The following is an 18,493-nucleotide window of genomic DNA, read 5'->3' as shown; positions in this document are numbered from 1 at the left end:
CTAAACTTGATCTGCCATGTGCAATCAAAAGTTAGGTTACATGCCATAGCAGTTTTTCTATCCCTAGAATGCAATCGTCCAGAAGGGTAATCCTCCATTCTTTCCTTTTGTCTGACAGATTATGCAGATTTGCTTCAGTTTGACATTTCATGCTGAAATAGCATTGTGTGCTAATGATTGAAACCAAACAGCCATTTCCATGTGAAATAATAGATGAAATTGTGGAGCTAAAATACCAAAAATAATGGGAAAGTGGCAAAATATTATGGAAAAATTAGATCATTGTCTAAAAGTATTATATGTCTATAAAATATTAATACACGTATTTATTCCTCCACTAAATATAATAAAACATCTTTCAGAGCTGATCATATTTACAATATATGTAAATAAGAACTAAATAAATGCCTGTTTAATCATAACCTTTTTATGGTGCTAAAGGAAGAGAGGTAGAATCTTTATAGGCACAGATTGCATGCAATTTCTCAGTGACTAACGGAGAGGAAATAGCATGAAGCCACTAAACATGCACACATGTGGAAGTATCACATTAGCAGGGGTGATCAATCACTACTTCAAAGAGCTTCAGAGCCCAGCACTCCCAGTTTACACCTAATCTTCTCAAAGGTATATAGTAACTGATTATAATAAAGGATTATAACAAAACTGGCACAAGGAATCTTTCTACTAAACTGAAATGCTGGGTTTCATCTTTGTTGAATTGCTGCCTCCAGAAATGGTTTTCTTCTCAATGACATGGATATATCATGGACAAGTATCTAATCACTACCTTAAAATATCACATAGCACTAAAAAAAATCCCCCACTAGTCCCTACAGGATTACTTCTTTTATTGCTTATTTTATTGGTGAGCGCTGGGCATCTAGTTAAGATGCTGATGAATAGCTGAAATATGGTGGTCAAAACATGCAAACGATCCTGCTTATCAAATTGTAGTGTTGCTTTTGCGGTTGCCCACAGACAAATATTCCCGGGCTGTCAAGGACATTCATAAAAGCAGATCAAAGATCAAGCCTCCCTGGAGGGCAACTCCGCTTTTGGCCTTTTGCTTCAGTGGAAATGTCTGTTCGTTTAAGCAGACAAAGAAGATGCTGTTTCTGTGAAGAATTAAGACTGTGAAAAATTGAATTTAAACTTGCTTAAATGCTTTAATTTTTTTTAAAAGCCTTTTTGCTTTAAAAAATGTTTGACTAAACAAAAGAGAAAATAGTTTAAAACCAGGATTTTTGACTGGCTTTGGAGGTTATTTGCTGGGTTGCAGTTGACAAAGGCAGTAACTGCAGAGCCCCATGTGGTGTTACACAGCTGAAATGAGCATCTTCTGCTTAGAAGACATAGGACTTCCTTCCCATGGCTTTAATACACCTATACAAATGTGCAATGTGAGGAGAGAGCAAGTAACTGAAGTTCAGTGAAAGAATGTTTACTCCTGCCTGTATTCACGCATCTTTTAACCCATCCTGAAAACTTATACAGATCTTTCATCTGTAATAATTCTCAGTAGATTTGTCATCTCTTAAATCAAAGCACAAACAGTAAGAGAGAAAACAACGATCAAATTTCAGACACAGCCCACTTTTTTCTACATATATGCTCATTGGCAGAGGCCATTGCACATGCCCAGGGTCCGATGCACAACATAGTTACATGGCTGTGCAAATAGCATCACGATTTCTCCTTTATTGTCAGTCTGCCTCATAAATCTGTAACGATTCCACTCAAGGCCTACTCGCCATTTTGCTTTTTTCCTGACTCCTCCAAGGCTGTTTCTTTGTTCTGTGTGTCCCCACAAAGGGGAATTCTGACTGATTACCTGCACACTACTACTCTTAAAAGGACAGGAGGAGGAGGCAGCTGGATGGCAATCCATCCAAAATGTGGACAGAACAAGGATGAGAATGATCACCACCCACCTGGAGCTTCTCTCACAGTCTCTGCTGAGCTTTACTGTCCTCATAGATTCCCATATTTCTGAAGGGTTCAGGAGGTTATACAGCGGAGGAGACTGTGGCTGGCTGAAGGAGTGGGGAGACAGGTACAATCAGCAGCAGAAAGGATTGCAGGTCTCATGGGTGACACGGGGGGATTGGAGGGGTAGGTAGCTGACGTGCAGAGCTTCAAAGCCCATTAGAGCTGTCTGGCCTTGCTCCATTGTTCCCTGAATCTTGAATGACTGACAATTGTCTCCAGATGTTAGCAGAAGAAAATATAATCTCCCACGGAGTGTGTCACCCAGTGAAGGTCACTTAGCCACTTTAAAACAGGGATAATACTTACTAACCTCACTGGAATGTTGTAGGACTTAATTAATTTTTGGCAAGCTCTTTTGAAATTCTCCTGTGTAAAGCACTATATAAGAGCAATTATTTTAATTACCAGGCCATTCCTGGTCCCATTGAAGTTGAGGGCAAAATACCTGTTAACATCACTGGCAGAGGAGGGTTGCGAGGCTCCTTTCTTTCACTGTTGCTAGAGAATAGGACTAGGCGATGGATATCATCTTACTGCTTTTATAGTAACATACCAACTTTACTTTGATCCCATGTGCAGTGCTAGCAAGAGGTTTGCAACGCTGTTTGTGAATGTGGATGTCACCTCTGAGCCTCATGAGGTCTCTGCTCTCTGGTTCCTGTGGTACGTGAAGCAGTGCGGGGGGACAGGCAGGATATTCTCCACCACCAATGGTGGGCAGGTACAGTAAGCCGTCTGCTCTTATCTTTGGAAGAACACAGCATGCCTCTTGGCAGAAGCCCTTTAAACTTGTTTGTTTTGTTTGTTTGTTTTTAAAAGGAAGGACAAGAATGACAAAGACACTGTTCACTGCTGCATTAGCAGGGCAGCCAAACTCCCATAGTTTTTACTTTACATAGAGACAATAGCTGCCATTGATTTCAGTATTAATAGGGTTCAGCTTGTATCAATGTGGAAGGCCATTCTTGTGGTTCAGGCACTGGACTGGGGATCAGGAGATTTGGGTTCAATTCCTGATTCCAACTTTGGGCAGATCACCCGCTTTCTCTTAGTTCATCCTCTTTGAAAAATGAGAATATTAGTAATACTTCCTGTCCTCACAGGCTAAATATATGAGAGGTACTTAAGTAGTGTAAGGTGATGGGAACTGCAAAAGTGCCTAGATAGATACAGACTAATATTTGAATCACAACCACCAATAGCTAGGTAACTAAAATCAAATCTTTCCAATGTTCATAGTTCATAAGACTGTCAGACCAATCTGATGAAGATAAATGCCTGTATTTATGTATTATGTAACCCTAAAATGTGTGCGAAGTGGTATATTTAATGCAAGTAACACACATGAAGAAAGGGAAGAATCGGCTACTGTTCTTGCACGAAATGAATGTATGTTTAATTGCACTCTACTATATTGAAATGAACCTATTTGGCTCACCTCTGATATATATGAGAGAAGGTTTTTAAAAAAATTCTAGTTATAATTAATACTACTGGACAGATTTTGGGAGCATGCTACTTGCTTTTTATAGCCTGTTTATGTATAATTATGGCAATCATTGTTAGTATTACTGATGGGCAGACCTCCAACAAGGATGAGACTGACTTCAGCTGAGCATTCACAAGTTTGAATGCTTATCCAAACCTTAGCTGGACCTCTGGGATCTCCAGAATTGGTTTGGAAGTCACATGAGAACAGCTTTCTCATGAGATTTCTGGCACTTTTGGTCCCATTGGTGAACAGACCCAGCAAGCTCAGAGGTGTACACAAAAGGGTAAAATAATAGCCATAAGCTTTCCAAACTAAGTCACCTGACTTTCCAAAAGGTCAAAAAGGAGTTGGGTTTATTTTGAGGGTTGAGAACAAATGTTCTGTATGATTCTTATTTTATCCAAATCTGTTTGTCCATCTCACATTATCATTGAACTGTCTCTTTTTCTCTTCCAGGAGAGGAAGTTTGTTGGAGGCTCTGGTCAGATTAGTGAGAAGCTAATGGAACGCCTGGGAGGCCGAGTGAAGCTAGAGAAACCTGTAGTCCGCATTGATCAGTCAGGTGAAAATGTCATTGTGGAGACCTTAGACCATGAATTATACAAGGTAATTCAAAACCTTACATTAGAGCAAATATTTGTAGGGATTTAAAATCTTTCATTGCTCCACTTGTCTTCTCAATAAGCCTGTAACACAGGGGCACAGTGTAGCAAAGAAGAGAGTCACAATAACCAGGAGTCACGTTTTCTGGTATTCCCTAAGTAATACCAATAACACAGCTTGGGATGGGCACCGGAGAAGCAGAGAATTCTAGAATGTGTATTTGTGCCATTCCTTTACTATTTCTCCTCCTTGGCATTCAGTTAGCTTCAGAATAAAAGAATATCTCCAGGATGATAATAGCAATGCAGTGCAAGAGAAACATTCTCCAGAAACATTTCAGAGTTAGCTTCCAAGCCAGAAAATGAAAGGTCAATTGAAAAGGAGCCCAGTGAACCTTTTGTAAGAGGAATAGTCTTCCAACCAGTTAGAAAGGAATAGCTGCCCAATTGGATAGTCATTTGTACAGTACTTGTTATCATTTTAGAGTTTCTATAACCAAGACATCCTGAGTGGTCTATTTTATAACTTGCATGCTGTGGGGCAAACTTTCTTTGCTTTGGAAGATATTACTGTCAACAAACATACTGTAAAGCTTCCCCAGCTGTAATAGAGAGAGGCTCAAATATTGGATAATGTATTTCGTTTACTTACTATTTCTTTTCCAGGCCAAGTATGTTATTAGTGCCATTCCCCCAATTCTTGATTTGAAGATTCATTTCAACCCACCATTACCACCAATGAGAAACCAGCTGATCAGCCGGGTTCCCATGGGCTCAGTCATCAAGTGCATGATATACTACAAAGAACCTTTCTGGAGGAAACAGGGTATTACATTTTAATCAGGGGGTTTCTTTTGTATTATATTATGCTAATACAAGAGTCCACATCAGAAGGGGATTTCATCTCTTTTCAGCTACTTCTCTGAGTCTTAAAAAGAGACGGGGGGAGAGAGTATAAAGGACATGAGGGAAGAAGTTGGGATAACTAACTCTTGTTCCTTGTTGTTCTCCTTACCCCCGTCCCACATTTTTCTTCAGTGACATCTAGGAGTGAGACATATCTCTGCCATTAGTTACCTAAACATAATCGTGCAGTTGGGGCATAATGGAGAGCGATTTTATGCCATATACTGCATGACTGCGACAATTTTGTCTTGAGAATAGTTTGTAGCTAAAAACGTATAGCCATATGTCTTGGCCAGCTAGAGATCCTAAGAGTGTGGAAGTTGAAATATTGCCCAAACCATTTAAAGTGAAAGCGCTGAGCACAGTGCCTCTTTAATTCTTGCAGGAATACACCATACAGTCTTTGTTTGCCTTTAAGCTTTTGGGTAGATTTAAAACAGGTGTCTGTAAAGATGTCCATAGTGCTCTGGAAAACTGGTGCTTTGAGAGCCATGTTTTTAATAACAATTATATTCTGTATTTCCAGAACATTTAGTACAAGCATCCTGAAATCTCTTGTATCTGGCATATGCCAGTCATAAAAACCGAGTGTGCTAGCCAAATTGTTGAACACAAACACCGGCAATACTCGAGAACAGTGTGTTTCTGTGCAATTAATTGGTACCCCAGTCATGTCGGTTATAACACTATCTTTTTGGTCATAAATTCAGTTATATGAATATCCTTATGTTGTCCCTGCTTTTTAAAGATGTCCGGAACTGGTTGCTAAGAGTCTCAGGATCCCATATCTAAAATATCTCACCTAGGTAGAAAATAGCACTTCTCAGAGCCCCAGGAACAGCACACAATCTCTGGCAGAACAATCCCATGGAGCCAGACATATTCTTTGTCACACCACACTGGTGGTTTCACCTCCTTCTCTGTCATAGTTCTCCAGATTACCTGGATTAATAAAATCCGTTTTTTCTCTCCTCTCTGGTTTCTAGACTACTGTGGTACCATGCTCATTGAAGATGAGGAAGCTGTGATTGGAATGACACTTGATGATACCAAACCCAATTGCAGTGTTCCTGCTATAATGGGGTAAAAGAGAAGAGGGACCATTACCCGTTAATTTTTGTGGGCCTGGGGTTTGAGGAGACGTGGAAACCTACCATTGGAGGAAAATATCTGAAAATATTAACAAAAAAGTAGAGCTGGTTGAAAAGTGGTGAATTATTTTATTTCACAAAATATATTCAGTATTTTGCTCCCAAACTTTTGTCTTTACAAATTTTTCACTTTTTTTTTTTAATTTTCAATTTTTTTGGTGGGGGAAAAAACTGGAAAAAGATGTTTGTTTTATTTCTGTTTCCCTCCCCGCCCCTGTTCCTTTTGCCTCTGGCCTCCCCACTATCAAAATGGAAAAAGGATAAGGAGAGAGAGAGGAGGCAAAAAAGTAAAGCGAGTTGGTGGTGGCAGGGGGAAAAACCTCCAAAATCAAACATTAAAAAAAAACAACCCTAAAATTTTCTACAATCCTCCCCCCCCCCGTTTTTTTTTATGAAAATTTTCAGCCAACCTTATTAAAAGGGATTTCTTTCCAATAAATGTGGTTTTCCTCCCTGACCCCAATAATCAAAAATGAAATGGAACATTTCCTTATATAAGGCTATTGAACTATACCACCTAATTCTACTCTAGCCTTCGTAATTTGCCGTTACCATATCAAATCCTACAGCTGTCATGAGCGGGTTTACTATGCCATGAAACAGCTCCTATGGATCGTCTGACCCTGACCAGAGCGTGGTTCCCTGCAGGCAGGGACCAAAGCAAGGGGTCTGTACATCGCCAATGCCGTGGCACACACCTGTGGAGGAGGTGTTTGGGGCTGAGCCTGGAGTTGTGCTTAATTTATAACGAAAGAGGTGCTGGGGCTCAACCAAATAGGTGCTGGGGGCTAAAGCAATTTTTTTACATTCATAACTGATACAGAAAGCCCAGAGGTGCTGGGGCTATGAACTGCCAAGCTAGAGGTGCCAGGGCTCAGCCCTGGCAAGCCCCAGCACAAATTAAGCCTTGGCCTGGAGAAATGTGACTTCATAGATCCACCAGCCAGTCTGTCCCCCACGCCCTCCCCACAGGAGGAAGAGTGCACCAGATGCACTGGCTACTGTTGCCCTGTGGTTACTTTCCCCTCTGCTGCCTGGGGAAGGACGTTTCCTCTCTTCCCATTACTGTAGCCCTAGTAAATTTCTCCAGCAGACAGCCTGAGATAAAGATTTGACCTTTAGAAACTTTCTGAAAGCTGAGCTTAAATCCTGCAGAACTGAAGAAAAGTTTATAGCCACATTTCTCAGTAAGAATTGAAAGGGTTGGGAAGTGGCCACCAGGTAAAGACTAAAGACCTAAAGATAAAAGACAAATGTTGGAAGCCTGCATCATCAAGCCACCAGCTGATAGCATTTTAAAGGGCACTGTGTAGATAATGGATGCCATCATTCCTTTTTTGTGTGTGTGGTTTTCTTTTTTTAGTTTTATTCTCGCTCGAAAGTGTAGAAGACTGACACATCTCACAAAGGAAGAAAGGTAAGAACAAAGTGCCATAGTTTTACACAGGATCTGATTTAAGTTTTTGTTTTAAATTTTCAGAGTCTCTCTCCTCCCCCCACCCACACCCCTATAGCAGACAAAACATTTTCTGCATGCAATAATTACAGGGATGTTGGCTATTAACTAAGCACAGTTCGCAGTGCTGTCACTTCAAAAGTGCAACACTTAAATTTTGTTCCCTTAGGAGCCATGTGAAGCCTTTATCCAAAATGGCAGTAAGCATGGCAGCGTCTACCTGTCCCTTTGTTAAAGCCAAGTCTTCAGGCTCCCATTTGACTGCTTTGAGCTGTATGGGCAGTGGAAAGCGGCCAGAAAGCTTCACTTAGTGGCCAACTGGGGATTCCTCTTGTATTCGGGAGTGCCTGGGTAGCATAAAGCCAGAATAGCCAGCTCCATGCCCCCACTGCTGCTCTTCTGTCCCCACACAGTGGAGTGGGTGTGCCAGGAGTGGGAGGGGCTGAGCCAGAGTGCTCAGTGCTCTAGTGATCTTGGATCAGACTCTAGAGGGCCATTTCAGCCTTTGTAAGTTAGCGCAGCCTTGAGGCTGCTCCAGTTTGTCATGGGATGAACCAGCTCTAAGGATTAGGGGGTGGAAAGGTGACAGAAAGCTACCGTTGACCATCTGTCTTCAGGTGTGCCAGGCAGAGCTCAACACACTTGAAGATCTAGTTCACTATCTTGTTACAGCAGTCTCCTCCCTGCTATTGTTTAAAAATAAATAAAAATAGGTTTTAAAGGGTAGCAGTTTTTTGCCCTCAAAAATATTCCTAGCATTTCGCTGGACTAATCAACAAAGCTAAAGTTATATGGCAGGGTTGCGGGGGAGACCTTTATTTAAACGTGGACAGGGTATGTTCAAAGTTAAAAACATGGTATGTTCTATGTCCGAGTACACATTTTAACAGTAAAGGTCAGCCCAATTAGAGACAATATTGGTGTCCTCAAATCAGCGATATGTGAACTCTCGCAGCTTTTGTAAAGTGGGATCATGTGGAGCATTATTCCACCAGCTCTTAGAGCAATAGCACTGTTCCACTGAGCCTCGTTCGTTTTTCAGGAATAGACCAGATATTCTCCATCTGCATTTAAGCTTTGGGCTGGAACTACAAGAGGTGATTGTCAGAACAAAAGCTGGGCAAGCACCTTGATATCCATTGTGTTCAGCATTTCAGGCTATCGTTAACACCAAATGCCTGTTACACCATGTGCAGTATATTAAGTGCAATCGAACATTTGCAGTACTTGAGAACAGTTTACATTTCTATGCAATAAAAGGACATCTTTGTGATTTATAAGAGTGCCAAGAAAGACAGACCAATTTATCAATTGGCGTCAAAAGAGTTCACATGTTTATCTGACTCAGAGATTAATTTTTAAACAATGGGACTTTGAATATTTACTGAGTGAACATTAAACTATTGATGACTCTCAGTGGTAAAGAATGGTTCTAACGTACACTGTGCTTAATGTAGTATATTACTTACAATGAGAAATCCATCCCATGCACGCAATTTAAGCCTCACTTTAGTTCTACACAGGGAAAAGAGGCAGACTGAGTGGCTGGCCAGGAGGCATCTCCACACCCACCTGTAAGCTATGTAGTGGGGCTCCCCCAAATGGAGTCACTGATGTTGGGACTGGGTTTCCAAGGATCCAGAAACGATGTGTTCCAGGGGTTGCATGTAGGCTATGGCCACTACACTAGCCCATTGACTGGAACAGGAGTCAGTGCAACAGTGCTGCAGCCTGCCCACCTGTTGTAGGAGTGAAACCCCTCTCCACCTACTACCCCGAGACTCCCCTAGACAAAGACCAATCACTAATGACAGTGGGCTAGATTGTGGCCCAGCTTGCAGAGCCACTCAAGAGGGCATCTGGTGCTCCCTTGTTCCAGCTGCCCAGACTGTGAGTATTAAGACTGTGAGGAGGAGAATAGCCGCCATTGGCTGCAACAGTGCCACCCCCATCTCCTGCGCAGTGCAACAGGGGCAATACAATATCTGCTGGCTAGCAGAGCTACACAGGGCACTGGGGAAGTACCCTGCCCCAGGTACTTCCTCCACAGAGCAGAGGGAATCCAGGAGGTAGATTTCGATGCTTAGAGTCACCATATGCTTCCTTGGCTGCTTCTGGAGCAACGCAGTGACATGTTCCCTTTGCTCAAGGCTTGTGTGAAGCCGTGATTGAGTCCAGGGCCTGGAGATGAGGATTTTGCCCACAGCGCATGTAGGTGTATGGTACACTCTGGACAGAGTGTTAGCAATAGGCCATTTAAATAAAATACTAAACCATTCCAGGGGAAAAGGCACAGCTGTGTGAGCAGCAGGCACATCTGTAAAGATTCGCCCTCGCTGTGGGGACCACTCAGATAAATCTCTTCGATAAAATGTTGTCACCGACCCCATTCAACCCTTTTGAAACAGCATATTTGTTATTGAGAATTAAAGCTATATAATGCCCTCCTATGCATTTGTTTGCTTGGCTGTCTGAAAATGCCGTTTTCAGGTTAATATTTACTTTTGCTTTTGCAAAGTCATTTTGTCTTTGCAATTTAGTTGGCAAATAGCAGTGGAGTTTACAGCTTCTCGGAGCCTAGTTGCTCTCTTCCCACAAGGACCTCCATCTGCCCGCAGGAAAGTTGGTTACCTCTGCTATGCAGTTCACCTTCCTAGGACCCTGCAATGGGATCTCTGGAGGTTCTGTGATCCACATCGGGGAAGAGGGCAGACCAGGGCTGGGTTTGGAGGGAGGCTAATTATTCCTGCCACAGCTCTGTGAGGAGGAGTTAGGACAGTTAATACAGCCTGAGGTTGTATTAACTTTTCGGTGGCACTCCTGTGTGTGATGGAGCCACCCAGGATGACTCCAGGAACATCTGTAGGATGGGCCGTCAATGGCCATATGGCTCCAATGGACTGTGGTGTTAGAGAGCTGGGTGGGTGGCGGCGAGGGAGAAGCAGAGTGTCCTAGGCGTGGTCCAGTGGCCTGTGGCTTTGGGGGATTCCTGAGAACCCCGGGCTTTCAGGGCTGATCCCCTGCTGTTTTTGCAAGGTTGGAAACCCAGCCTCCAGTGGAAGAATGCAGAGTCCCCTGGCACTTTTCTGTTAATTGCCTTGCTAGAGCACCCAAGCTGGGCCTTTGTCTGAGATGGATAGAAGGGACTTCCTTTAGGGCGGATAAAGAAAGAGCTAGCGAAGAAGTCTTCTTCTAATCATTATCACTGGCTCCCTTTCCTTGTTGACTGCAGTGTGACTCCCTCATTGAGGTATTGCAGCTCTCTGAGCTCCCCCTAGTGTTACTTAGGGCTGCTCAGCATGTCTGTGGAATTGAATTGACAAGGGTTTGGAAGAGCTTGTGTTTTGGCTCATAGTAGGTGACAGCACACTATTAAACTGTATCAGCACAGTCAGTGTGTGACACACACACACACACACACACAGAGTAATGGGCACAGATCCAGCAAGTCTCCAGAAGCCCCATGCACTTACCTGAACCCATTGGCTCTGAAAATCCTGTGAGAACAGTGAATCTCGCAGTCTGTCACATTAAGCATTTCTGCTTCCAGAACAGGTGATTCCTCAAATGGCAGAAAGGAGAGGAAATATAACAAAGGACCAAATCTTTCCTCCCTGTCAGAAGCCCTGGTAGCTGGGCTTGGCATGGCAGGGTCCTGCGAAGGTGGAGTGGGAAAGAAGTCCTCCTCTGGGCGCAGACCAATGGCCCAGTCACTCCATGGCTGCTACTGTAACTCTGGATGTGTAGTAGCCTCCACTCTTACTGTTTCCACATTATGCAGCGTGGAATAGGCTTTGGAGCTGCATAGTGGGGCATCCTCTATCTCCACTTTTCCCCAGCCTATTGCTGCACCACTCCTGAAACCTGCTGCACAGGGAAGTAGCTGAACCGCCACAAAGCTGGGCTCCCTAATACATGGGGGATGTGGTCCACTTGTGTAGATTCCTTATGTAGTCTGCCCTCCTGTATTTGTGCTGTGTCTGGGGGCCTACATTTCTTCTATGAATGGGACAGGATTTGCATCAAAAATGGATTGAGCATGGGTCTGTTTTTCTTTTTTGGTTCTTAACTGGTGCACTTGTCTCATTTTGATTTTTCCTTTTGGGAAATGGTGGGCTATGTCTAGTACCAGACAACAAGGGCCAGAAAATGACTGGGAAGTGGGAACAGACTCCATTGCTATTGCTTTGTTACAGAAGGAAGTACAGCCCCATACAAATAAAGAAGTGAAAAAGGAAGAGGGATTTTTAAATTTCAAACTGGTTCCCTGAGATCACAAGCCAGCAGTGTCTTGTTTCCCTTATCAAAATTCAGCACAGGCTGTCAGCCAGGAGACAAAAGTACAAACCCTCACTTCTCTCTTTCTCTGGCAGATTAAATGACTTGTGGATAATATATAAATTTGAGATGATGGAGATCAGGGTCTTAGGGAGTGATTTGCAAAACTGCTTGTTAAGTTGACTCATATAAAACAGAGCATGTCAGTACATCGATCAACTTTATTGACTCATTTCTGAAGTACAACTCCCAGCCTCCAAACTCTCAGTAATCAGAATAAAACCAAAAGAGCTGAAACCTCCAATTTAGACACAGAATAATCTTTGTTCTCTCAAAGTAAGAATGTGTCAGCAGTGGATTATTTTCTTTCTTGTGTTTAAATCTTTGTTGCATTTCTCCCATAGGAAGAGGAGGATCTGCGAGCTCTATGCAAAGGTTTTGGGATCAGAGGAAGCCTTACATGTAAGAACATAACACATCCTGTCGATCTCATTATTGTAGTTGGAAGGCACAGGGTGAAGTTGGAAAGTAGCAATAAAATCAGTATTCTTGGTACTGTATCCCACATTTAATCAGGATTAGTGTTCTTCACCATGCTTATTAGTTTGTACAGAAGAGATGGAAAATACTGACAAACTTTACATCCCATTTGAGAGTGATTAACATGTGTTCATGTGAATCAGTTAAAAATACAGGAGCTCATTTTAAAATGAGCCACTAACGCCTCAGTGCGGAGTGTTACCTTCATTATTATTATATGCTAAATCTCAGCCGTTTTCAGCTGCTGCACCACGGCTTGCCTCCTCATCCAGCCCGTGCCCTGCATAGTGTTCCTTTTTGTCTCATGATTGCTCCCTCCCATAGCAACATCTGCTTTTGTTTCTTTTTGTTTTTCCCTTCCTAGTAAGGGAAACTAACTGTTAGGGTTTGTATGCTCTCCCAGTTTCTGAAAACTCATTTGCTTTATATTATAAACATCCTTTATTTTATTGAAGGCAATTTCAGGTGGTTGAAATGTTTAGATATGAATCACAATAGCATGCCATTTTATACATAACTCCCATATACTGTATTGCTACAAAAGTGGCACACTTTGCATACTCAGTGTATAAGCACATAAGAATGGCCATACTGGGTCAGACCAAACCTCCATCTAGCCCAGTATCCTGTCTTCTGACAGTGGCCAATGCCGGGTGCCCCAGAGGGAATGAACAGAACAGAGCAATTATTGAGTAATGTATATAAGTAAGGATAGCTTACGGGGATCCTTTCCAGTCCTAACAAATCTGTGATTTTGGGGCCTTAGGCAGCCTGAGAGTAAGCAGGTGCAATTATACTGAATACAATGGGAATTACACCTGCTTACACCCAGGCTGAATTTGACTCCATGTTGCCTCTGCTGCCTGAAGCACAAGTCTACATAAACAAGAGAATTAGGAGGATCCAGTTCTACAATGTCCAATTTTACCAGTAAAAAAGGCCAGCAGTGTCTGAAGTTAAGGCATATGTCTCATCCACATTGCATTAAGAGACTTGTTAAATGGGCTCATCTCTAGTCAGGCATTGTAAGGTGATACAACAAATCATAAGCTATTCTTCACTGCTGCCTTCTCAGTTCTTGTAACAGCTTTGTCCTTAGGGGTTTTTCCCCCTTCTGAGGTTTCATTAACTCTGTTTTACAGCCAGTGCATTATGAAGAGAAGAACTGGTGTGAGGAGCAGTATTCTGGCGGGTGCTACACCGCTTACTTCCCACCAGGGATAATGACGCAGTTCGGAAGGTACAGTGTCTCACTAAGGGACTCAAGAACAGAAAGATAAAAATGAACAGATAAATATCCTCTGTAAGGGCCTTAAGTCCTCTGTGAACAAATTTTCTTTATACCTGGAGTATTGCTTAGGGAATACTTCAAACAGCCTTGTAAAATTTTACTTCCCCACTTGCCTGGATTAGGTTTTTTTGATGGACGAGTCTCATTATTAGTATTTTCATGTTCATCATTGACTACAGGGGAGAGTAGGTGAGTAGACTGTTGGATTGTTGGAGGTGGGGGGGGTTGGTTTTTGTGTGTGTGTGTGCACGTGCCCAAATTGGTAAATTTTCATGATAGTTTTGCTTTTCAGATTTGGGATTGGCTTTACCATTTCCTTTGTGTTTTTTAATATATTTTATTGGTATTTTAAAAATAAAGTGAAAAGGCCTGATCCTGTAAATATTTATGAACATGAGTGACTTCAGTGGACTGTTCCTATTAGCAGACAGAGTCTATTGCAGTAACTACTGTGCCACCATGTATTGTCCTCCCCGATTCAGGTTTTTGAATGAAAACAGGAGTGACCCCAAAAAGCAGCAGTGGCCAACCTGGCCATTGCCATTCAGTTGTGCAGTTATGTTCAGTTAAGTGCTCTGGATCCTTTTTGAAATGTAAATTTCTGCAATTCTAAAGTAACTAAGAGCACTAAAGAAATCCTGATTTATGACCATATAGTGCCTTCAATTTTTAAAGTAGACTGAACTTAAAGTACCTTAAAGTAGATGATTGCAGATCCCAGCAAAACTATGTGATCCAGGAAAAACAAACCACTGTCTCTTTCTTCTTAAGTGTTATGGGGGCTACAGTATGCTATTCAGAGTGCTAGCGACTCCATCTTTCATCTCTAGAGTCTTGGCCATGATAACAAGTGACAACAAGCCTTGTCTCAGTCTAGTTCTCTTTTGGACTTCCATGAGCCCCAGAATCACACTCAGAAATAGCGTTAGGAGGATTGCAGTAATACTTTCTGAGCCTTTAGAAAATATAAGGAGCACCAGGAAGTGTCTAATGTAAGAAATGAAATGAAAGGCTGACTATCCTAATAGCCTGCTGCATTGCTAACTCTTAACTGTTGATTGATATTTAAAGCACCCCTCTCCTGTTTTTTACCCAAGGAATTTTGTCATGCTTTCCTGATCTGGCTGATACAACCTATTTTTGTCCATTTTAAAGGATCATTCGCCAGCCAGTTGGTAGGATCTACTTTGCTGGCACAGAGACGGCTACAGAATGGAGCGGGTACATGGAGGGGGCTGTGCAGGCTGGAGAGAGAGCAGCTAGAGAGGTACAGCTCCATACTTATGGCATGCTGCATGGGGAGAACTTTTAAGTGTGTTTTGCAAAATCAAGGCTGAGATTTTCAAAGCCATGTAAGGGATTGAGATGCCCAGTGGGAATTAATTTTAAGGAAAATTCAGCATTGCCAGTCTCAAGCATTTAAAAATCATGAGATTGGATTAAAAATGAGATTTGAAAAAAAATTAAAATTGGGTTCTTTTTGTTTGCAATTCCATTTTTGAGCCTCTCGGGGGCACCCAGGTCATACTTTCCTCTGCGACCATGAGGGCTAGACATTTAATTTTTTAAAGCTGAGATTCTTACCTAATCATATGTCTCTAGGAACTGGAGCTGTAAGCTAGACATCAAATACTGTCAGACTTGCAATAAAAGGACAGGAATTGGCAACGATGGTGTCCAAATCCCATAGGCAGCTTTGAAAAGCTCAGCCCCAAAGTTTATTTTCAAGAACGATAGTTGTGCTGTAGGCCTGTAGAAGAAGTTTGGCCCCATGCTTGGTTGATCCTGAATGATGATGATTTATAGGAACATACACACTTTATTGTATGTAAAAATGCCATCTTCCCAGCTATTTTTGTAAATGTTGTGGTTTATGGGCAGATCCATTTCAACAAAAGGAATCTATTTGTTTCATAAGAGTTTAAGGGGTCAGCTTTGGGATCTCATATGAGGGAGGTAATCAATAAAGTATCATCATGTGTCAAGTGATGAAAGCATTAAAGCAGAACCTCTAAAGGCCCCTGCTCAGGATAAAGCTGAAGAGCTTAGATGCTGGGCAACAGGAAAGAACTGTATCCTGGGAGTGATGTATACTTAAGAACTAATCCCCATAACACTGTTAATTGTGCGAACTGATAGACCTGCCAATCATCTTATGTGTGTCTGAAATGGGACCACATCTCAGGAGATGTTGGATGTTGTTAACTCTGCAAAGGACTGGGATAGAATATCAAGAAATTAAGATATCCACATTATATTTTGGAAATGTGCGCATTAAAAAAAAAAATGTTCACCTTCCTTTCATACTCTCCTCCTTGTTTCATGTAATCCTAGCACTTTTTCATGCCCACCAATAGATACCAACTATTTTTTTTTTTTTTTGGAATATTTTTGCTTTTCTGGCACTGAATCCTAGGCTCTCCCTCCCTGACATGACCTCAATCCTATTCCTGTGTTGGGTCAACTTTTTTCAAAATTAGCTTCCGATACATTTTGCATGTACCTGTTTTACATCTACATGTCTCGCGTGCACTACTTCGATGTCAGTTTGATAGGATATGGGCCACAGATTTGTGGTTAATATGAGGCCCTAGTTCAACAAGATTTTTAAGCATGTGCTTAATTTTCAGCCTGACTGACTTCAGCGGGACTACTCACATACTAAATTAGAGATGTGCTGCTGAAGTACCTTGCTAAATTAGGGTCTTAATGAGTTAAGGAGGCTTCTTCAACTCCTTCATCCTGAACCATTATCTTTCTTTCGTAGCAAAACCACCACCACTCACACTGGAGCGATTACACAGCTAGGAAAGAGGTGCTTCTTTGGGAGTATGTCAGTAAATAACAGCCCCTCCCAGCAATCTGATGCGCAAATATCAGATTTTCTGTTAAATCTGAATACATACAATCTTATTTGCTAAACCCTTATCTTGATTATAGCAGCATCAGCTTAGAGCAAAAACTGAAAGCCAAATGTTTTGCCCTTTAAAAGAATGAATGGAACTGATCAGTTCTTTATTTTCAGATACTGTGTTCTATGGGGAAAATCTCAGAAGGTGAAATTTGGAAGTCAGAACCAGAATCAGTTGTAAGTTTTCCTTCAGTTCCTGTGAACTTTCCTTTGATATTAATGATGAGATAAAATATGTTTCAGAGTAACAGCCGTGTTAGTCTGTATCGCAAAAAGAAAAGGAGGACTAGTGGCACCTTAGAGACTGACCAATACCTTCATAAACTACAGCTACAATTACTATTCTGCTGGCTGCCAAAACTGTCCCTGGATAACTGGGAACATGACAGGTACCCAGCAAGGGGTGGGGGTGTCTAAATACTCTGTAAACATGGCACAGGAAAGAGTATTCAACTTTTAATAAGGCAAAAAATCCATACAGGTATCTTTTACAATGCTTACCTTAAATTGACGAGAATGCTTTGGGCCTCGTATTTGTTCACAACCTATTGTTGTCATTTCGGAAGCTTTTCAAGCTCAGACATATTCATTGCTCACAGCCACCTTTAATACCGCTGGTTGAATTTTTTTTTAAATTTGGATAAAACATTTTGCTAAGAAAAGCAAGGAACAATTTGAGTAAATTTTGGCAAAAAATGTTTCCTGCCTTTTAAACAGCTCTTCTTTTTATTGAAGTGAGTACAAGGGAATGCAAATGGCCAGTTTTGGGCTCTTTCTTTAAAATATGTTAATTTCAGATTTTAGGGGCCCTCAACAAACATGTTGTGTTTAATTCCTTTTCTCAAGTAGATGCTGTCTACCCTGTTCTGGTTGTTTCCTGATTCATCAGCAGGGCATGGGATAAGCATTAATAGCAACAGAGTGCCAGATCTTGCCTGAATATAATATACTTCTGTTTAAAAGAGAAAGTACACCTAAACAGATTCAACCTATCTCTGTTTCTGCTGTGATATACTTGATATTTATACTCTCCCTTTCATAGCAGAGGTGATCCTGCACTAATACTGAATGTTCTCCCATGCAGGATGTCCCAGCCCGGCCAATCACTACTACTTTTTGGGAGAGAAACTTGCCATCTGTACCAGGACTGCTGAGGCTGGTTGGATTTTCCACTTTCTTCACTTCAGTGGCTGCTGTTGGGCTATTTGCCTACAAAAAGGGGCTGCTAGTTCGAAACTGAGAAAGGTGCCAGCACAAAGCTGCATACTTGCTGTGTTCTTTGTCCAAAGTTTTTTTTGACATGCACTTATCTGTCTTCAAAAGCAGATCAGGACTGGTAAGGGGAGTGGGGGGAAGTAGAGATGCAACTTTAGAGTGAGGATGAGTGAAGGAGTTCAGATAAAGTAAGGACCCCTTGAACAATGACCTATTTTTTAGCACCATCATTTGAGGTTCTGAGACAGTGGTGGGCAACCTGTGACACGCGGCCCATCAGGGTAATCCGCTGGTGGGCCGCCAGACAGTTTGTTTACATTTGCACGGCTGCCCACAGCTCCCAGTGGCTGCAGTTCACCATTCCCGGCCAATGGGAGCTGTGGGAAGCAGTGGCCAGTACGTCCCTGCAGCCCGCGCCACTTCCTGCAGCTCCCATTGGCCGGGAACGGCGAACTGCGGCCACTGGAGTTGCGGGTGGCTGTGCAAATGTAAACAAACTGTCTGGCGGCCCACCAGTGGATTACCCTGATGGGCCACGTGTGGCCCACAGTCTGCAGGTTGTCCACCACTATTCTGAGATGCTCCACTATGTGGAACTTTGAGTTTCTATTCAGGTCTGCAAATGAAAATGCCAAGATACCGTGAGAAGGCTGTTCTTA

The 18,493-nt window shown here is 42.2% G+C and overlaps 1 protein-coding gene across 1 annotated transcript in view; it reads left to right on the top strand.

Annotated features, from left to right (window-relative positions):
* The window catches only part of LOC141996867 (amine oxidase [flavin-containing] B-like), a 65,051-nt gene extending 46,879 nt beyond the window's left edge, over positions 1-18,172 (top strand). The window contains exons 6-15 of the mRNA XM_074969170.1: positions 2,572-2,713; positions 3,941-4,090; positions 4,753-4,912; positions 5,979-6,075; positions 7,507-7,560; positions 12,282-12,339; positions 13,560-13,657; positions 14,864-14,975; positions 16,734-16,796; positions 17,704-18,172. Coding sequence (XP_074825271.1) covers positions 2,572-2,713; positions 3,941-4,090; positions 4,753-4,912; positions 5,979-6,075; positions 7,507-7,560; positions 12,282-12,339; positions 13,560-13,657; positions 14,864-14,975; positions 16,734-16,796; positions 17,704-17,859 — 1,090 coding nt within the window. The 3' untranslated portion in view covers positions 17,860-18,172. The remainder of the gene's footprint in view (positions 1-2,571; positions 2,714-3,940; positions 4,091-4,752; positions 4,913-5,978; positions 6,076-7,506; positions 7,561-12,281; positions 12,340-13,559; positions 13,658-14,863; positions 14,976-16,733; positions 16,797-17,703) is intronic.
* The last annotated feature ends 321 nt before the right edge of the window (positions 18,173-18,493 follow it).

This window comes from Natator depressus, chromosome 1, assembly GCF_965152275.1.
Source record: "Natator depressus isolate rNatDep1 chromosome 1, rNatDep2.hap1, whole genome shotgun sequence".
Lineage (NCBI taxonomy): Eukaryota > Metazoa > Chordata > Testudines > Cheloniidae > Natator > Natator depressus.
Note: the sequence above shows the minus strand (reverse complement) of the source record. Positions and strands in the feature narration are given on the sequence as shown.